Source organism: Phyllostomus hastatus, unplaced genomic scaffold (genome assembly GCF_019186645.2).
Source record: "Phyllostomus hastatus isolate PE091 unplaced genomic scaffold, TTU_PhHast_1.1 phas_contig_65, whole genome shotgun sequence".
Taxonomy (NCBI): Eukaryota; Metazoa; Chordata; class Mammalia; order Chiroptera; family Phyllostomidae; genus Phyllostomus; species Phyllostomus hastatus.
In genome coordinates, this window is record NW_025333932.1 from 14,184,511 (window position 1) to 14,206,565 (window position 22,055).

Below are 22,055 nucleotides of genomic sequence, written 5' to 3' on the forward strand. Positions count from 1 at the left end.
TATTATATAGTACAGTACCACAAGCTATAGTATCCAGATTTTAAAAATGTTTTTTTCCTGACTGTAAACAGAAATTTCTAAACTCATTTAGTGGGTAATTTGTAAGAAAAGATGCACTTACTCTGATACTACAGACTCACATAGGCACTAAGGTGGGAGCATGTAGATCACTAACATCTCTGTAAATCAGCTGTATTTTTTTTACTTGTTTAATGCTCTGTACTTTTCCTGAAAATATTTAAAAATAAGCTATGTTACTGACATAAAGAGACCATATTCTATAAAATGGACTAAACTTTTGAAGTACATTACTTTTTCTGTAATAGCATAATCAGTATAATTTAAAAAATACCTTTCAACATAAGTAATCAATACATATCTCAAGATAAACTGAGATATTAATTCACTCACAAGTGTACAGTGAAATTTTAAATTTAGCCTAAAATGAGTATGTGCAATGAATGAATTTTTGCATTTTTCAAAAAAAAAGTCAATGTAAAAAGAGTCAGTGATGTGACTACATGTATAAGTTAGTAAACTTAGGTTTTCTAGTTTTTCTTGCTAAGTGCACTCTGAGGCATGTGAGACGCACCTGGACAGGGATGAATACTACTCTACTCTAAGCAGGTAAAATAGCTCTATTTCTGAAGTTCCTCAGTGGAAGACTTAGCAGAAAACGAGTATCTAAATATTCTAGATATTCTAAGATTTCTCTAGATACTAAAAGGGTCTAACCACCAGCAACATCTTAAAATTTAAGGAAAATTTTTCATACCAATAATCCCCAGCAGGATTGGAGACAGTGCCTCTAAAAAGGGCCCTAAAGTAACACAAGGTTACAGGTAAGGAGCACTGACCTCAGCTCTAAAGGATCTTCAATAAAGAGAAATCAAGATAAGAAGTGAAGAGACAATGGAAGTGATTTAGGAAGGTCATACAGGTTGAGCCACTTTTAAGCATTTTGAAAGTGAACTTTCTCTCTCTCTCTCACACTAGCATATCTCAAGGGGCTTTAAATTTTGTCTATTTTAAGGAAATAAAAAACTTATTAATAGAGTCTTTCAATTACTGCTGACAAGTAGGTATTTGATACAATCTAGTGGTAACTACAGACAATGCCTTAAAAAATGAGTCCCACAATCCCATCCAACTAGAATGTCAAAAAACATACTATATCCTTAGGTTAAGTTCTAAAAAAGGCTCAATTCAGAATGATTTAATCCCATAACTGGAGAAAAAATTAATTGGTTTCAATGAGCATGATGCAGGTTTAAAGAGAATTAAGCAGAAGTTCTTATGAATAGAATTATTTGAACACCAATTTCAAAAAATATGAAAAATAAGTATCACAGCATATGAAAGAGAAAGGAGAGAGATGACAAAGGAAAACTTGTAAGGACCAATGAAGTTATATTTTCACACAAACCTGGATCATTTTCCAAGTTATAAAAAAAACAGGGCTTCTAGATTTTATCAATAATTGACCTTTTTTTTAAGGGCTACACCCTGGTCTAATAAACAAATTAAATGAACATGCCAATCAACTAATTATACAGTAATGTTTTAAGGAAACAAAGCTAAAAAAAAATCAAGGAAAGCTAAATAAACATCCATACTCTTTTCTTTGTATTAATATTTCAAGTGGCCATGTTACAGAACAAAGGGGCCAGGGGTGATATACTATTACCGAAAGGAACCCCCCAAGGTTCGTTACGTCTGCTGCCTTATAGGATAGACATGTCTTAATGGCAGAGATTTGTAAAAAGGAAAAGGAAATGTTTATTTAATGCTATAAAGACTTAAAGTAGTAACCTGACATCTTCATTAAAATATCAAAAGTCCTTTAGGATACCCACAGACACCCACAGTGCTTCCTCCTCCCCCTGCCCTAATTCGGGTACCGAATCTCAGGAAAAGAAGCAAACATCTGGGATCCAGGCTTCTGACACCATCAGCTGTGTCGCTGTCCAGGTAGGATCTCTAATTAATCCAAAGCCATGTGGCGCCTTCTCATGGCCTACTGGCAAGAGTTCTTTCATTCTTTCACCCTTCTTCCAGGCAGTCTCTCCTGCTTCCCAAGCCACGTGGTCAAAGGGAGTACTCCAAAGCCGCGTGGTCCTCTTCTACCAAAGTTGCAGGGGTCCCCACTCTGGCCAAAACCACATGGTTCTTTTCTCCACCAAAGCTTTGGGGGTCTGCACTCTAGCCAAAACCACGTGGATCTCCCCAAAGCTGTGGGGAGGGGGTGTTGCTACTCTGCCAAAGCCGAGTGGCGATTCTCTGCTAAAGCCGCATGGTGGTTCTCCTTACTAAAACTGCAGGGGTCCCCACTCTGGCAAAACCTCGTGGCTCTCTCTATTAATGGCTGCCGTGTCTGGGTTTAAATCCTTGCACCAGTCTTCCTCTGTACCCCCATTTCTGACTCCTCCTTCAATCAGTTACACCTGCCAGCATTCCTGTATTATTCCAAGTTTACTGGGCTGCCATCATGAGTCTGGGCAGGTGTGGCCCCATGTCACGGAGCCAATCTTCAAGCTCCCACACAGGTGCTGTAACTCGGGGGACCTGCCCCAGTTAACATCTTGGGGGGAAGTTCCTTCCATCCCCCTGCTCAGGGCATGGCCACAGCTGTTTAACATATCTAAACAATCAATTCAAGGCTATAGATATGTTAAATGACCATGCCATGGATTAGCTGCAAAGCTGTGGCTGTACAAAACAGCCCTGCATGTTCCTGCTCCATGTGTCCCTTCCCCCAACTCGCACCTGAGGGGGAAGGCATGAGGACATCTTATATATCTTTCTACTATTGCCTAGACACCTTAAGTCCTGGACCCTATTCCAAATCCCTTTTGGGGGCCCCCCTCTTGGCTGCACCCTGTATCAGTCAAAATATGCTTCAAAATAGAGAAAGGATTCTAAAACAGGGTAGTTTCCATTAAAATCTCTATTATAAACAAAATGAATTTAGTTTTCAGAATAAGGTATACCTTAGAATATTAAAATGTTAATTTTTTCCAAGGTTTTATTTAGTGCTAGGATTGGAACGTTGAGTTATTTCTGCATGTACAAGGGGAGACCAAAATAAAAACAGAATTATCTTCTGAAGGGCAGGCTACTTGTACAGGCTTCCCCCACTGTAACAGGGTGCAGCCAAAATGAGGGCTCAAATCCAAATAGGAATTTGGAATGGGGTCCAGAATTCAAGGTGTTCAGGTACTATTAGGATGTCCTCACCCCTTCCCCCACAGGTGTGAGTTGGGGGAAGGGACACATGGAACAGGGCCATTGAGAGCTGTTTTGCATAGCAACAGCTTTACAGCTAACCTCTAGCATGGTCATTTAATATATCTATAACCTTTAACTGGTTGCATAGATGTTAAATAGCTGGGGCCATGCTTTGAGCCAGGGAGAAGGGATTGACTTCTACCTAAGATGTTAACTGGGGGTAGGTCCCGAGGTACAGCACCTACATGAGAGCTTGGAAATGATTGGCTCCACACCATGGGGCCACGCCTGCCCAGACTATGGAAGCCCAGTGAAGCTAGAAGGATATAGGAGTGCTGGAAAGTGTAGCCGATTGTGGGAGGAGTTGGAAATGGGGCTTCAGAGGAAGACTGGCTCAGGAATTTAAACCCAGACGTGGCAGCCATCAGAGAGTGGACCACATGGCTGTGGCAATAGAGAACCACGTGGTCTTTAGCAGAATGGGGACTCCCGCAGCCCTGTCACTCGGCTTTGGCAGAGTGGCGACCTCCCCCTCCTCGCAGCCATTGCAGATAGAGAATGTGTAGCTGTGGCAATAGAGGAGGGACCATGCAGCTGTTGCAGTGCAGTGTGCACGTGGCTGTGGCCATGTAAGGGAAATCCATGCAGTTTTTTCACCAGAGTGCAGACCCCCCACAGCTTAGGCAAAAAGGGAACCACACAGCTTTGCCAGAGTGGGGACCCCCTCAGCTTTGGTAGAAGAGGACCACACAGCTTTGGGGTGCTCCCTTTGGCCACGTGGCCTGGGAAGCAGGAGAGACTTTGCCTGGAAGAAGGGTGAAAGAATGAAAGAACTCTTGCCAGTAGGCCATGAGAAGGTGCCACATAGCTCTGGATTAATTAGAAATCCTGCCTGACAACGACACAGCTGATGGTGTCAGGACCCAGGATGGAATCCCGGATGTTTGCTTCTTTTCCTGAGATTCAGTACCCCGAATTAGGGCAGGGGGAGAAGCAATGTGGGTGTCTGTGGGTATCCAACATGACTTTGATATTTTAATGAAGACATTAAGTCACTACTTTAAGTCTGTATAGCTTTAAATAAACACTTCCTTTCCTTTTCACAATCTCTGGCATTGAGAGATGTGTTTCCTATTGGCAATGGACAATTGAACCTAGTGAGGGGTCCTTTCATTAACTATATATAGTAACCCCCCTTGGGCCTGTGTGTGGGTGTGTTCTGTAACACCACTAGGTGAGCGTTCTAGGAATCCATCTGTGTCACTGTATCAGTCGGCGTTGTTGTGGGAGGCTGCATTTGGCTTCAGTAAATTTTTTTTGAAGACTCTTTCAACATGTTTGCTCATTTCATGGTGAATAATTTAGGAGCATACCAGTCCATGCATGGTGCTGAGTGTTCAGCAGTTTTAGGTGTGACCCCTGTGCCCCACCTTCCCTATTCACCCAATTTTGCCCTGAGTTACCTTTTTTGTTTGTTTGTTTCTCTGGATGAAAAAAGTCCTCAAAGGGAAACATTTCACCACCATGGAAAAGGTGAAACAAAAAATGATAGAAGCACTAAAAGGCATCAAAATCGACGCGTTCAAAAACTTCTGAGCAGTGGAAAGAAGTCTCAACAGGTGTACTGCATCAAATGGAGCATACTTTGAAGGTAAATGAAGTCTAAGCGTTTAAGACCAAATACCCAATTGTTTATTAATTCCGGTTTATTTTGGGCTCCCCCTTGTATGTACTTTTATTTTTACATTGTAGAAGAAGTTATGACTTGTTTTGAATAGCATATAAATGAACATAGGTATAAGCCAGCAAAAATGAATGCATTAGTATATACTGGATAAAAGGGATCGGAACTTCTATAATATACACATATATCATATACACTTTTGGGCCAAATAACAACTACATACATACAGAAAGCTAGTACTGGTACACTGGAAGTACCAGAAACATCTTTGCTGTAGTCACTTAGGGACTGTAAACAATAAGTAACACCCAGCACATGGAGGCTAAATAAAAAAGCTGAATAGCTAAGTCATTCCATCCCATTTCTTTTTCCTACTTTTATGAATTTAAGTTTATTCAAATATTTGGTATATAATCCTGTAACTACCACCTCTTCAATAAGTTCAAAATGATAGCTTTAAATAAGTATAAAGCTTGACCTCTTTTGAATTTCTCAAAGTTTTTCTGCAATCTTTTTCAAACGAGCCTCCTCGTCAGGGGTCAGTGTCATCTTTATGATACCATTCTTTCCCAGGATACATTTATTCCATAGAGACCGTTACCAATGATAGAAATCCTAAGGCTCTTGAAAATGCTCCCCTTCAATCAACTACAGATGAGCCAAAAGCCCAGTGAGGAAACTCTTTAAGTTTCACTATCTCCTAGCCACAGGTGATCACTTCTTTTTGGACATTTTCCCACTACTCAGGGTCTTCTGATCCTGTAACTGAGTTCAGATCCTTCAGAGGGACACCAGAAACATTTGCTTCACTGCACATAGGTATTCCCCACCTCCATGGCCTCCAGGGATCCTTCCACAACAGCTGTCACAACAGACATCAAGCTTCTGCCCAATAAGAAATGGACACAGGGAGTGTCCAGATTACACCACTTCCAGTGGCAATTTTTGGGAACACACTCCAGGCTACATACATGAGGACATCCATGGGACTAGAAACACTATCAGTTTGTAACAGGGGTGACAAAAGGAGTCATTAAAGATGTACACATTTTGCCTGACTACATCAAGGCACATTTTTCCTTCTCTGGGGTGTGAGTTTGCTACAATGATCACCAAAGAGTCTCCAGTGACAATGTTGCCTCTCTGGGGAACAGGAAAGGGCTGCCTGGTTGAAGACCCAATCAATGTGCCACCTGCAGTCTGCCTTCATCTACATCGCAAAGCCAAGTTCATCACTGAAGCTTTTCAAAAGGTGCTGATGGCATAGACGAGGCCATATGACACAGTTCCTGCAATGGAGACCTTACTGCAATGAGTGGTCTCCTCTGAAGGAAAATGCTTCATAAGCTTACACCCAACAATTGCCATTTGCACAGGTGCTGCCTGCAGGGACACGGGGCCAATGTGAGCGGGCACATGCAGCTGGCCCACAGAAGTCCTAGGGCCAGTTCCCTGTGCTCACTAAAAAGGTGGGGAAAGAGAGTGGACGCAGAGGTTGCAGAGTAAGGAAAACAGGTGACAACAAGACTGCCTCTACCCTGAGGCTGCACGAGGCCACACTCAGTTCAGGCGGACCTCACCGGGGTCTAGCACTTTAAAATATTATTTGTATGTTACTAAACATGCAGCAATTTTGTCATTAAGATCATGGTCAGCTCTGGCCGGGTGGCGCAGTGATTGGAGAATCATCCCTTGCAGCAAAGGGCTGTGGGTTCGCTCCCCGATCAGAACACACCTGGGAGTTTCTCTCTCCGATGTTTCTCTTTCTTTCCCCCACCCCCACTCCCCCTCTCTCTAAAATCAATAAACATATCCTCAGGTAAGGATTAAAAAAAAATTGAAAGATCATGGTCTGAAAAAAATGGACCACCATCAGTAAGGGCTGAAAGTAATTTGGGCTTTGCCTTTCAAAATGCCATATTTTGTTTTTTGGGAGCACCAATGTTTTGTACTCACTTCCACAATCAGCTGGTGAGCATGAGAGACTCAAAAAGAAAGATAAGAGTTCTCACCTCTGCTGACACTTTGACTTGGAAAATACTTAACTTGGTGAGCATCTTTTCCAAAACTAGTATTATAGCCCTGGCTGGTGTGGCTCAGTGGATTGAGCGCTAGCCTGCTAACCAAAAGGTCACCAGTTCAATTCTCAATCAGGACACACACCTGGGTTACAGGCCAGATCCCTGGTAGGGAGTGTGCAAGAAGCAACCACACAGGAAGGAGAGATATTTCTCTCCCTCTCTTTCTCCCCCACTTACCCTCTGTCTAAAAATAAATAATTTTTTAAAAATACTATTATAATGGAACACACACACACAGATCTTAAAAGGTCAACAACTGAGCACATCTCTAAGGATAAGTTTTTTTTTTCTTTAAGATTTTATTTATTTTTTAGAGAGGGAAGGGAGGGATAGAGAAACATCAATGTGCGGTTGCTGGGGGTCATGGCCTGCAACCCAGGCATGTACCCTGACTGGGAATCGAACCTGTGGCACTTTGGTTCGCAGCCTGCACTCAATCCACTGAGCTACGCCAGCCAGGGCAAGTTTCTTAAAAATTAATATTACAATGTGATAATATGCTTATCCCAACAACTTTATAAAGTTGTGAATATTGGAGCTGTGGTGAAAAGTCTATGGAGCTTTAAAAAGCTTAGTTGTTCTATTTTGCCAAAATATGTCATTGAGCCAGTGACAAAACCAAGTCCTCTAATTTGTCCTTCATGAAAATGATACATTACCAAAAACAAAGATATAAGCAGTTCTCAACTACCTGTTTTTTTAAAGAATACTCACAGATAAACAAAATCAGTAACTAGTAATTTTTAGCTAATATTCTGAAATTCTTCCTCTACCAGAACTTTAATATGAACAGCTATTCAAATTTCTGTTTCCTTCCCCAACTCCCTTCTTGATTAAAAAGTGGGTTTTGCTCTGGCTGGCACAGCTCAGTGGATTGAGCGCAGGCTGCGAACCAGGCATGGCAGGTTCGATTCCCAGTCAGGGCACATGCCTGGGTTACAGGCCACGGCTCCCAGCAACCGCACATTGATGTTTATCTCTCTCTTTCTCCCTCCCTTCCCTCTCTAAAAATAATCTTTAAAAAAAAAAAGTGGGTCCTGTGAAAAAGATGTTAACGTATCAATTAAAAGACTTTGTCTAATATGCTGAAATTTTGGTTCTAGGTACAAAACTTGTTTACCTAAATTTAATTTTTAAAATGACAACTCTTAATGTTTATTTATCTATAGTATATAAATAAGAAATTTGATATAATTTTTCTACTTTTCAACCAGTTATTTGATATTTAGTACCAAACTGCATTTTTTAAAGATTTTATTTATTTATTTACTTATTTACTTATTTATTTACTTATTTTTACACAGAGGGGAAGGGAGGAAGAAAACGGGAGAGAAGCATCAATGGGTGGTTGCCTCTCATGCACGCACTACTAGGGACTTGGCTCACAACCCAGGCACAGAATCAAAACAGTGACCTTTTGGTTTGCAGGTCAGCACTCAATCCACTGAGCCACACCAGCCAGCGCTGCATTCTTTATAAATTAAGTACTTCTATCTCAAAGTAACTAAGCGTTTAACTGTACCAAGAAGCTCTAACATTTTAGCAATAAGGAAACAAAAGAATCATCGTATCATTATAAAGTAGGGATTGACAAACTTTTTCTATGCACATCTAGAGAGTAAGAACTTAAGGCTTTGTGGACCAGATATGGTCTCTGTAGGGTATTCTTTGTTCCCACCACAACTCCTCAGCCCTTTAAAAATATACCACAAAAAACATATATGTATGTATAACCCATAGACACAACAGTTTGGTGATGGCCACAGGGAAGAGGGTGTGGGGAATAGGTGGTGATGGGTAAAGGGAAAGGAAAATGGGGATTATCTGTAATAATGTCTACAATAAAAATAAAGGGGAAAAAACTACCAGTCTTAGCTCAAGGGTCCTATTAAAATTATAATATATTAATATAGTATTTCTCACTGAAGGAGCTGCAGTTATTAAAAGAAAATATATCAGACTGACATGAGGAGGAAAGCAGAAAATAATGTAGCCTATTAAGAACATCAATTTCAAAGTGTATTAAAAAATAACTAAGTTATTAACCCCAAGACAAACATAAACCACTAAGAGTTCAGATGTTTAACTAACTTACCTTTGGCTGTGGCATGAACCACAGCAGCCGAAGAAAGAAGTTGGTAAGTTTCAAAACCCAAATAAGACAAGGCTGAGAATATAAGGCTTCTTTTGAAAGCTCCTGGGTTTCCTATCACCTGTGGAAACAATTATGGTCAGAGGTCATCAAACAGAAAATTTGAAACAACCAAGCAAAAATTACATCATTTTTCTCCCCCTTTCCCAAAGCAATCAATCGTAATAATACTGCTTAAACTTTACCTCATCAAATTCTTCAGTAAAACTATTTTACATTATTACTTTATAGGGAGAGCATATCCTGTTAAGAAAAGATTTATACCATCTAAGGGAGGTAGCTTATCTAAAAATCTGTCATGCACATAAGTACTGGACTGAGGAGGCATGGATAGTATAATTGTTTGAAAAAAAATATAAGACACCAACATATTGGGTTGGCCAAAAAGTCCATTTAGATTTTTCCTTAAAACAAAAGACACATTTTTCATTTTCACCAATAACTTTATTGATTTGGAAATTATGAGTATGTCTGCTATGTCCCACTATTGGCTTCTAGGGAGTAGAGACCAGGGGTGCTGCTCAACATCTTTCAATGCATGAAATGGCACCACAGCAAAAAATGTTTTGGCCAAAATGTCAGTAGTAGCAAAAAACTTAGAAAACCACATTTGACATGTTCAAGATCAGTCACAGCACCTTCTTCATTCACTGCACAAATCTTTTTTGTGCTTCAGTTGCATTTTTACCTGTCTTGAAAAAATAAAGAATACACCGAAAATGTTGCATATCTTCTTTCATCTTCAATATTAAAATGGATACACAAAAATTCACCAATTTTTTTAAATGCACACTGATATGACAGCTATCACAATACAATCTAATGAAATTATTTTGAATGAAGTTAAAGACAACTAAGCACTACTAGAGCCGTCGTATGGAAAAAACATACAGACTTTTTGGCCAAACCAATTAATACCAGTCTTAAGAAAACACAAGATGAAAATATTAAATATGGTTAATTAGTACACATAAAAAGTGGAAATAGCTTTAAGATATCTTTAAAAGTGATGTACAAACCCATATTTTCAGTAAACAGTGAATATAGAGTATATCTACACAGACTTAGAAATTACTTTTCACAATTATGGCCACAATCCCCAAAACCAACAGGAAAGAAGGCATGTGTGGATCTTACCCACTTTCCCAGGACAATGGAGCATCAGTATTTCCCTCTCTGCTGATTAATTTCCACCTGTATAATAACAAGCTGTACCATGTTGGTAAGCTGGATCTTTTTCTTCTTATAGCAAAGACCTTCCTCCTGACCACATCTCCCTCCTGACCACAGCTCAGTCTCATTTTCTGACTTCTCTTTTCAGCAAAACTCTTTTAAAAAAAAGTCATCTGTACTCAGAACCTCTTCCCCCCATTCTTTCTCTTTAGAGCTCATACACAATGCATCTGTAGCCCACTGCAGTGCAGGTGTATGTGCAGTGCAGATACCTGCAGTGCAGTGCAGATACCTGCAGACTCCACTGCAGGTATCTGGCTGGTAACCAAGGGTGCTCCATTTCCTGTTGCCTTTCTCACTTCTCCTCTTACTTGACCCATCAGTGGTATTCGACAGTGGTTAATTCCCTCCTGTCTTTTTTTTTCTTAAATCATGAATGAATATTTGGGCTTTTTTAAAAAAAGATTTTATTGATTTACTTTTAGAGAGAGAAGAAGGGAGACAAAGAGAGGAAGAGAAACACCAATCAGTTGCCTCTCATACACACCTGGACTGGCAACCAAACCGCAACCCAGGCTTCTTCCCTGAGCAGGAATTGAACCAGCGACCTTTTGCTTTGCAGGACAACCAAATGAGCTACACCAATCAGGGCTGGATGTTTGATTTTGAAAAACCACTATACTGAGATGTGTGACATACAATAAATGGCATATACATAATGTATAGCAGTCATGACACCGTACAAACCTGTAAAACCATCACCATCGGCAGAGTCAAGACAAACTGATTCTCTGTAACCAATCCAGCCTCTTTCCTCAGCACCTGCTATTCTAACTCTTGGCACACTATCCATGTGGCTTTCGAAATACTACTCTTTTGAATTTCCTATTTCAACAGCTTGTCTCTCGTTGGTTCCTCATCTCTAATACCTCCCTGCCCAGATGAGTCTTGAGCTTAGTCCCAGACCTCCTTTTATTTATATCATTCTGGTGATTGTACTTTATGACTTTAAATGCCATCAACATGCCAAAAACCTGCACATGTAATCTAAGCTAGGATGTCTCCTCTAAACTTCAGAATCCTAAATGCAGCCAGCTACCTAATCAACACTTCTCTATATATGAAGTATGACATGCACATGCATCTCATGTTCATCAGCCAAGACAGCTATCTTTTCTCTAACTCCATTCCTGTTTTCCCTATCAAGGTAAATGACAACCTAATTCTTCTGACTGTGCAGATTAACAAAACACACAACCCTAGAGACGTTCCTGACTCTATCCCATCCCATACCTGATCCAGTTCAACTTCTCTTAAGTATCCACAATAGGAATGAGGAATCTGGCATATTGCAGCTTGCTCAGTGCTTTCTCTACTTTCTATTTATTGATTTTAGAGAGAAAGAAAGGGGGTGGAGGGGACAAACAGACATCAGTCTGTTGTTCCACTTATTTATGTATTTGTTGGTCAACTCTTTTTGAACCCACAACCTTGGCATATCTGGGTGACACTCCAGTTAGGTGAGTTCCCCCTGCCAGGGCCTGTATTTACTTTCTTGAGCATGAGTACTCAGGATACTGCACGACTGGATTCAAAACACATCAACAACAAAGTAGTAAAACTAAATTTGATGTAGTCCCATTTTTAACAGTGAATTTTCTGCATTTATTTTTATTTAACTAAGAGAAGCAAGATGCGGCCATGCAGAGGATATGGGTGTGTGTGCGTGTGCATGCACACAAATGGTGATGGTGGTACCTAGAAAAAGAAGAGAGCCCTAGCTAGTGTGGCTCAGTGGACTGAGCACCCGCATGCAAACCAAAAGGTCTCAGTTGATTCCTAGTCACGGCATGTGTCTCCAGTTGGGGCACGTGAGAGGCAACTGACATGTATCTTTCACACATCAATATTTCTCTCCCTCTTTCTCCCTCCCTTCCTCTCTCTTTAAAAAATAAAATAAGAGGAAAAAGACTAAGATTTTATCAGGGAATCTCCTAGCTCCCAATCTCTGGCAGGAAGATCACATAGCAGAAAAGGTTGCACAGACTTGAGGAAACTATACATCTAGGGCAGGGGTGTCAAACTCATTTTCACCAGGGGCCACATCAGCCTCACAGTTGCCTTCAAAGGGCCAAAATAATTTTAGGAGAGAGAGAGAGGGAGGGAGGGAGGGAGGGAGGGGGAGGGGGGGGGGGGGGAGAGAGAGGGAGAGAGAGGGAGAGAGAGGGAGGGAGAGAGAGAGAGAGAGAGAGAGAGAGAGAGTGAGAGAGTGTGTGTGTGTGTGTGTGTGTGTGTGTGTGTAACTACTCCTTAACTGTTAAGGAGTTGAAATCACATTTGACCTTTCGAAGGCAACCACAAGGCTGATCTGGCCCCCGGTGAAAATGAGTTTGACACTCCCAATCTAGGGTGTTCGACTCTCTTTGCTGACATCATGCTGAATGAACCACGTTCTGGCTTTCTTAGTGGGAGTAATGCACTGTTAGGGAGCTGACATTTATATGTCTTATTGTAAATTAATGAAGGAATAGTTTGCAGTTATACTCATCACTTCGATTTCTATAAGCAGACCTCTCTGTTCACCTCTTGGAAAATGGATAAAATCATGTTTCTGAAACTAAAAAATTCACTTAAAAGAATCAGGACTCAGTGACACTCCAAAATACAAATGACTTGTGAAACTGAGACAGCTAGAATGTGCCATTTTTCCTCATTCACCCAGCACAATGCCTTTCACATTATGAGTTCTCAAAAACATTTGTTGAACAGAAGAAGCCATCTCTTAAACATGTCTTCCCTTCAACATTAATTGTACTAGCTTCAAGCTATAAAGACTTCAAAAATATAAATTCATCACTACATAAAAAAAAGGTGTCACCACCATCTCTTGGTTTCCTAACTTCCTGCCAGCTCCTCCTCCTCTTAAATGTTGGAACTCCTCTGTAGTGGGTACTAGGCTTCCTTCCGGTCTTACTATTACCACAGTATTACTTAGAACTATGTGCTAAAGTCTCCTGAATCTGTGATTTCCAGCCCTGACCTCAGAAAGTAAACGCCTGACCTGTCAAACTACAGTCTATTCCACAGGTCACCTTGGCCACCTCATCACGTTCACCTTAAATAGCCTGAAACATAAGTCATCTTCTTCCTGAGCCCCCAGGAAATAGCATTACTGCCCACATCCTGTGTTCTAGCCAGAAACTGAGACTCTTCCTTGACCTCTTCCCTCTAACCCCTACACCAAGCCCTTTGAGTCCGCTAAGTTGATCTTCATAACAGCCTCCGATTGCAACCACTGATTTCCAGTCCCATGGCCCCCACTATAGTTCAAACCATCACAGTGCTCACCTGTCCTATAGCAATGATCTTTACCTCATCTCCAGCATCCACTACCCTATTCATTTTTGACACTATACAAAAGTTGTTTGTTTTTAGATTTTTATTTATTTATTTTTAGAGAGGGAAAGGAAGGAGAAAAAAGAGAAAGAGAGGGGGGAGAGGGAGGGAGGGAGAGAGGGAGGGAGGAAGGGAGGGAGGGGAGAGGGGGGAGGGGGGAGAGGGGGGAGGGGGGAGAGGGGAAGGGGGGCGAGAGGGAGAGGGAGAGGGAGAGAGGGGTAGAGAGAGAGAGAAACATCAATGTGCGGTTGCTGGGGACCGAGGCCTGCAACCTAGGCATGTGCCCTGACTGGGAATTGAACCTGCGATGCCTGGTTCGCAGCCCACACTCAATCCACTGAGCTACGCCAGCCAGGACCAAAAGTTGTTTTTAATGCAAATCTAATTTTAAAAACACCATGTGTTTAAAACTCCTTCATGGTTTCTATAACCTTTAGAATAAAATCAGACTTACAAGGTTTTCACAACCTGGCTGTGGTTGGTGGCCACCACAGGTTCCCATTCAAAAGGGTGACTGAGGAGAAATCCCAACACAGCTCCTCCTACAGACACAGTAAATCTATAGCTACAAACTCAAAATCTAGCTGAGTGACTCCACATCAAGTGAGGAAAAAACCCATAATTAAACAGGTAGGAAAGGCAGAGACACAATCTTGCCATAAACCCCACTCCTGCTACAGCAATCCACAATCACAGAACTCTTCTTTCAGAAGAGCAAAGGTTTTGAACCCCACAGCGGACACCCTAACTTTTAAGACCCACACCTGAGAGACAAGTCCCCTAAAACATCTTGCTTAGGTGACCAATGAGGCTGGCATCCAATTAGGCAACCGCTAAGTGAGAAACCATGCATAAAACACTTTCCCAGAGTCACCCACCCCAGAGCCCATCACAAAGGTAGCTGACTGGTAAGGGCCTGAATTCTCTGTGAAAGAGGTTTATTTGCTTGGCTTAAAACTTCAGCCTAAAGGACAAGTATCTAATGTAACACATTTAGAGACCAACGGTGACCCTCTCCAGGTGCCACGAAGGGTGACCACTATCATCACACTCTCCCTCCACATCACTGCCACAGTTTCTGCAGCTACTGCCCAGGGAACGCCCCTAGATCTGGCTCTGGTGACCAGTAAGACCTACATTCCTGGGTCCCAAGGGCTGTAACAGAACAACCCTTAACCAAATGCCCCAACACCAGGGCACAGCACAGAGACAGCACAGCACCAGCTTCCATTTCAGACTTCAGCAGCTGAACAGCCTGATTTAACCTCACGAGAAGCTAGCTGGAGGCACGCAGCTAAGCTTCACCTGGACTTCTAACCAGCAGAAACCATTTGCTGTTTTAAGCCATTAAGTTCAGTGATGATTTGTTGTGTAGTAACAGCTAATTAAAAAAACAAATGCATGCTGACTCCTTAGCCTTATTTCAGTTTACTCTCCCATTCCAGATTTCAGTCACTTTTAATTCCTTAAAAAGACTCCTTTTTCTTACCACAACACCTATATTGTTGCATTGCCCTAGCTGGTGTAGCTCAGTGGATTGAGTGCAGGCCTGCGAAACAAAGGGTCGCCAGTTCGATTCCCTATCAGGACACATACCTGAGTTGCAGGACAGGTCCCAGGTTTGGGGCGCGTGAGAGGCAACCACACATTGATGTTTCTCTCCCTCACTTTCTCCTTCCCTTCCCCTCTCTCTAAAACAAAAAATAAATAAAATCTTAAAAAATAATACTGTTGTCCTCATCACTCTGTATCTCTCACCTCTAACTGCTCACACCTTTTCTCTTCCTCCCTTCAAGATCAGGTTTAGTGTAACTTTGCTGCCCTTTTCCTAACACCCACCATTCATTACATTTACTAAGTGGACACCTTTCCTTCCAATTTGTAATATAAATGAGAAAAGGTTTGTTTCTTACATTCATTGTATCCTCAGCATTGAACAGAGCTGTGCTCAGAGAAAACATTCAGTACAATTTTGCTGAAAAATAAACATTCCAAGATGGGTGTTATAGATTGCAAATAGAAAAGTCAAATGAAATGCTTTCTCAGCCCCTCAGAAGTAACCTCCATGCTCTGCAAACTCCTGGGAAATATCTCTAGTAAAACATACTGACCTTATTATGCTTAGAGAAAAACTTTGGAAAACGAAAAGTACAATGACAAAGGCTTGAAAATACATGAATAACTGGTAAATTAGTAACAATACATAGTTACAACTCCTTAAAAATTCAATATACCTGGAGAAAATAATTTTTGTTATTGCCTTTGGCTTAGCATGTTATTACAGCAGGGTTCTGGAATAACTGTCACATTATAAGGCTGATGAGATGCAGAAGGAACTTAACGCTTACGGTTTCGTTACACAGGTGTTTCAAATTTAACAAATTGATGGAGAGGCCCTCCAACAGTGCGCGCGCGTGCGCACATACACACCCATCAGGACTCACTTAACAGCAGTGGCCTAAAGTGAAACATGCAATGTCTCTGAGCTCTGCCCTACCTCCCACGTTAAGCAAGGAGGTGCTGTATTTTTGTCTTCTGACCTTGTCTTTTTCTACCCTTTCTACACTGCTTCTCTAGTTTCCATGTTTTTAACACAGCAACAACAAGCAGCTCATGGGCTTGGGGGATGGTCAACCTGCCATCAAACCCAACATCTTCCCAGCTGTAAGACTTGGACACATTATTTAACCCTACCCGTTTCCTCTTTTTAAAAATGGTTAAAATAAGCCCTGGCTGGCGTAGCTCAGTGGATTGAGCACAGGCTGCGAACCAAAGTGTCGCAGGTTCGATTCCCAGTCAGGACACATGCCTGGGTTGCAGGCCACGGCCCCCAGCAACTGCACATTGATGTTTCTCTCTCTCTCTTTCTCCCTCCCTTCCCTCTCTAAAAATAAATAAATAAAAATCTAAAAAAGATAAAAAATAAAAAAGCACAATGTTTTAAAAAAATGGTTAAAATAACATTTATTCCATAGAATGGGAATGAAGATTAAATGAGGCAATGCTTAATACAATGTATGGTTACAGCAAGCCTTCAAGAAATGTTATATATCACAGTCCTCTAGAATTTTAACTTCATTAATGCTCTGCCTCAAAAACCTGAAGCTCAGTTAATTTCATGCTTTGTACCACTCCTCTCTCTCTCCACCCAAGTCATCTAACACCTGCCCACTTGGCTGCAAGCTTGGCAGGAAGAAGTTGAGCCCTTCTTTCACACTGCTTCCAACCACACTAAGGAACACAGCAGGCACTCAACCCTTTAAAAGAATAACACATCCAGTTCAAATGCAATGTCAGGTGCACCAGTGACTACCCTCAGTCCCCAATCCTGCTCCGGAAATAAACCAAGGCCCAGCCAATCTAATAGAAAGGCCAGAACCGGACAACCCATGGGCCACCTCACAGTGTTCACAACATTCTGCAGGGAAAACTAGCTTTCATAGGAAGCGCAGGCAGAGGCTAGGGAGGGGGAGCGCAGCGCCGTTTCCAGGAAGGAAAGCCGACTCAGAAGGGTAACCCTTGCCTGTGTGCGGGAGTAGCCAGCACGCGCCCTCCTCGTGAGCCAGAACTCAGCAGCTACCTCTGAGCCGCTGAGTCCCTGCACGCACGATCCGCGCCCGCCAGTAACCCGCCTCGGAAGCCGAAGTCCCGGGACTGCAACCCGCCCAGAAGGGAGAAGAAAGCGCCACAGCCGCGAAGCCAGCGCCATGACTTTCCTGGGGAATTGACTCATCACCATTTAGAACCGCCTCCCAAGCAAAGGCCTGACGAAAAGCAAGTCCTCCCGCTTCCTGCCGACGCTTTTTCCGGTGCTTCTTCCGGCGTTTCAACAGGCGCGCGCCGGTCTGTGCACAGGTTCCGGCCCGGCGCAAAGTTTCGGGCTCACTGTTCCAGTGGGCAGGGTTTGACTCTAGTAGGTGGGACTTAGCGGGTTTCCTGCTCCTACAGGGAGGATACTGGGGCAGCGAGAATATCCTTCTGATTTCCGTTTTTTGTTCCTGGTTTGTGCAGTGTGTTACGGTTTAGATACAGAGCTAGGTCATGAGAACAGAATTGGAAGCTCGGAAATAGACTCGAGCGTTTAAGTCTGCAAGAAGACAAGGGCTAGTTATTTCCAGTTTTGTTGCCATCAAAGGAAGGGAGACTGTGCTGGGGGTCCTGGATAGGCAGATGCCACGAGGCGGGGCGGGGAGCAGCTGAGGGAAACTGAGCTAACCCACGTGAGGACAGAGACGCCCGGGAAGATGAACGAGGAAGAGAGCCGGTCTCACAGGTCGCTATCCGTAGCTCTGGGTCTGGTTGAAACCCTGACCCCCGCAGGCACTTGGGCCCCTTCAGCTCAGTAACCAATGGTCTGGATCCTAGTTTAGTGACTGCTATGTGGAGCACAGCAAAGCTGTTTATGGGGGAGGAGGCAAGACATTGGTTTCAGCAACTAGGTTACATTTACATAGTCATTTTACTACTATGATACAAAGAGAACGCATACTCTTATTTCACTTGATCCTCCCCAAGTCCAGTGCTGCTACCTTATGATTGCTGTCTCCCAACGTCCCTCTAAATAAACCACATTTCTTTAGGATTTCATCAGTGACTTACTATTTTCTTCCCAACATTTGCTGGACCCTAGTCTGCTTTCCCAGAGGGAACCACTTTTACATATTTCTGCTGGTAGTTCCCTCAATGTTGCTAAATGATAGGCTTATACCACTGGATGCCACAATAATCCTGAAATCTAGTTTCTGGTATTTCATTAAGAGTTAAATTTTAATTGCACTTTTCAGTTTGAAAAAAATCTAGCCATTGTTAATGTTTTGTCACATTTATCTTTCTTTACATATATTACATGTAGTATGCATATATTATTCCTACTACTATTTTCTATTATTGAACCTTTTGAGAGTGGGTTACACATATGGCTCTCCATGCCTAGTTTAAGGAGTAGGGATAAACTTAGACCATGAGGAAATAGGAACCTAGCTAGTTAGAGCCAGGAGATTACTAGATTACTAAAGAAACATCCTGCCTTCCCGCCTACTGTAAGAATGCTTGGTTTGAAATTCCTGAGCGCAGTCTCTGTAAGCAAATAGCTAACCACTGTGTCAGCTTCTGTGGAATGTTTGCTTTCTCGTGCCAAAATCCCTATATAAGGACCTGAATGTGAACGCTCGGGCGCGTCTCTCGTTTGCAGCTCCTTGTGGGCACTGTGTCGCTGGACACTCTGAGAGTTCGCCCCTGCGCAGGTTAAACTTGGCCAATAAAGTAACATCTTTGATACCCTAAAGTCTCTGATATCTGTTCTTACGGTCGCTGGATGCTACACCTAGAAACAAAGACATTCCCTTGTTTAATCCCTGAACAATGATCAAATTGAGAAAACTGACAATACTATTATTTAATATGTTTCAAAGCTGTCCTTCATAGCAACTATTTCCCCAACTCGGGGTCACATCCAGATTGCATATTGCATTTAATTGTCATGTTTCTTTAATCTCTTTAAGTCTGAAATATTTTTATCTTGATTCTGGGCATACTATGTGGATGATACCGGCCAGCAGCATCCATCTCAGCCTCAGATGCTCGTCGCAACACACGAAAAACATACACAGAGACAACCAGGTCCTGTGGGGCAATAGGAACAGAAGGGCCACTCCTCACATGGGGAGCACCTCTGGCCACCCTCTCTCCTGGAGGGCACCCCGTGTCCATTCCCAAGCAAATTTTTATTGAGAAAACAGACTTAGTTTGTGGATTCACAGTCTGGTAGAAAAGATCAAAAGATGTAGGCAACTTACAAAAGTGGGGACAGAACTGCTGTGAATCTGGGGAAGGTTTGTGGTCTTTAACATATGAAAGGGCTACAGGTTCGAAAAGTTACTTGCCTGTGCCTTTTTAAAAAAAAATTATTTATTTATTTTTAGAGAGGGAAGGGAGGGAGATAGAGAGAAACATCAATGTGTGGTAGCTGGGGGTCATGGCCTGCAACCCAGGCATGTACCCTGACTGGGAATCGAACCTGCGACACTTTGATTTGTAGCCCGCGCTCAATCCACTGAGCTACACCAGCCAGGGCTCCTGCCTGTGCTTTTAAATTTCAATTAAAAACATCCTCCAGCAAACAGATCTCAAAGGATCTTGCATATTCTATGTCCCAGGCCGGATTATCTTGGGGGTCCCACTGTCTCTGGTCTGGCCTGCACCACCCCTGCAGGCCTGAGTTAACAGAGAAGACAAAGGCAGCCAGGAGACTTGGATTTCTCACATGTAAGAACAAAGACTCAGGCTTTGACAAAAGCTGAGGGGACAGGAGTTGATGCCCATCACCCCTTCCTTTCCACAGCCCCGAGTCTTTTCCCAGAAGCCTCCACGTGATCATGCCTGTCTTAGGTGTTTCCCTCCATGGAAAATCTTACCCGTCATTGGCTAACTGATCAAGCTTAGGAGCTCAGGCACAGAACAGGCAGTTTCAAGCCAGGGAAATAAGTTTTGTCTCCTTCAGTGGCTCCCGGTCCAGAGGTCTTTCACTCAGCCTAAGTCACAGGGTGTTACAGCTTCCTGAGACCAGGCAGGGCAGTCCCCAAAAATACTGTCTTTTCTTTCCTTTGAGGAGCCTCAGATCTCCCCAAATCATTTTCTGTCAAGATTCCTTATCCGGCTTTTGGCTTTTGGCTCAGAGGGGGCAAAGGTGCTATTCTTTGGTCATTCTGAATCCAGGTTCATCCAACTCTAGCCGCCTCCACCATGCAACTGAAGTTCGGCCCCAATGAGATCAAGGTAATTTACCTGAGGTGCACCGGCAGGGAAGTAAGTGCCACGTCTGCCCTGCCCCCCACCGCCCCTGCCCAGAGATCGACCTCCTGGGCCTTTCTCCAAAAAAGGTTGGTGATGACATCACCAAAGCAACTGGTAATTGGAAGGGTCTGAGGATTACAATGAAACTGACCATTCAGAACAGACAGGCCCAGATTGAGGTAGTGCCTTCTGCCTCTGCCCTGATTATCAAAGTCCTCAAAGAACCACCATGAGACAGAAAAATGCAAGAAAACACACAAACTAAGCACAGTGGAAATACCATTTTTGCTGAGATCATCAACATTGCTGACAGATGTGGCACTGCTCTTTAGCTAGAGAGCTCTCTGGAATCATTAAAGAGATCCTGGGGACCACCCAATTTGTGGGCTGCAATGTGGATGGCCACCACCCTCATGACATCGTAGATGACATCAACAGTGGTGCAGTGGAATGGCCAGCTACTTAGCAGGTATAAAGGAAAACATTTCAATTAAAGATCATTTGACAACCAAAAAAAATTTCCTTCTCATCCCTCTACCCAGCTCCTTTATTCCTTACCAAGGTAATTTCTGTTCATCTTTTAGCTCTCAGTCCAAATGTCACTTCTTCAGAGAAGCTTTTCTTGATTCTGTAAATATACCTTTATATCTTTTATGGCTCTGAGCATGTTTTATAATGTTATTTTTATATTAGATTATTTGTTAATCGAGTATATTTTGGAGCTGCAGTGATAACAACTGGTAATGTGTTGATAAGAAATGGTAACGTGTGCCTTTGCTATACTGTAAAATCAGTGACATGTCTGACTTTTGTCTTATTACAAGTCCTGGCACCATTTCTTAATTCATACAACAAATGTTTATTGCATGGTATACCTTCTACTCTTCTAGAGGTGAATGAACAATTTCTAATGGAGTATATATTGTAGTTGGCAAAAGATAGTAAGATAAATAATAAAAGATATAATAGATGATGATAAATGAAGTGGAAGATAAAGCAGGAAGGGGTAAGGAGTGCATTTCTGTGTTGGTATTACAGTTTTCAATAGGCTAGTAGCCACAGAAGTCCTCACTGAGGGAAACATTTGAATAAAGACCCAAAGAAGAAGGAGAGATCCATGAAGATATCTAGGGGCACAGCATTTTGTGTAGAAGGAAAGTGGAAAGGCCTGAACTGGGAAAGCAAGTGGCATTTTCCATAAACAGTAAGTCCATTCTAGATGGGGTTCATTGAGGAAAGGGAAGAGTACAGGAGAGAAAGTCAGAGAGGAGGTGGCAACCAAGTACTGTAGGACCTTGTAGGCAATTGTAAGAAATTGGGTTTTTCTTTGTATGATTGTGTGTGACATAATTTAATTTAAACATTAATTAGATTCTTCTGTTTTGAAAATAGACTGAAAGGGAGCAAGTAGCAAAGCAGTTACTAGAGTATTATAATAATCTAGAAAGAAAAAGTGGTGGCTTGAATTAGGCTGGAAGATAAGAGTCATCAGAATCTAAATACACTTGTAGAGTTGACAGGAGTAGCAGAAAGACTGGACCAGATAAAG

The 22,055-nt window shown here is 42.3% G+C and overlaps 1 protein-coding gene, 1 long non-coding RNA gene and 1 pseudogene across 8 annotated transcripts in view; 2 read left to right on the top strand and 1 right to left on the bottom strand.

Moving 5' to 3' along the window:
- Positions 1-17,558, bottom strand: part of RMDN1 (regulator of microtubule dynamics 1) — a 36,750-nt gene extending 19,192 nt beyond the window's left edge. The window contains exons 1-3 of one of the 7 annotated variants that reach the window (XM_045849389.1): positions 17,451-17,540; positions 15,628-15,689; positions 9,089-9,206 (exon numbers count right to left, since the gene is read on the bottom strand). In XM_045849389.1, the coding sequence (XP_045705345.1) occupies positions 9,089-9,206; positions 15,628-15,675 (166 nt within the window). In that variant the 5' untranslated portion in view covers positions 15,676-15,689; positions 17,451-17,540. Of the gene's footprint in view, positions 1-9,088; positions 9,207-15,627; positions 15,690-17,237 lie in introns of all 7 variants that reach the window. The other 6 variants (XM_045849391.1, XM_045849390.1, XM_045849392.1 and 3 more) reach the window with 6 other exon arrangements.
- On the top strand, positions 4,830-6,749 carry LOC123825756. Its single transcript, XR_006786956.1, has 2 exons — positions 4,830-4,879; positions 6,067-6,749. It is a non-coding gene; the product is annotated as an uncharacterized LOC123825756 (long non-coding RNA).
- A 2,870-nt stretch (positions 17,559-20,428) lies between the features above and the next one.
- Positions 20,429-20,972, top strand: LOC123825853 (annotated as a pseudogene).
- Positions 20,973-22,055: the final 1,083 nt, after the last annotated feature.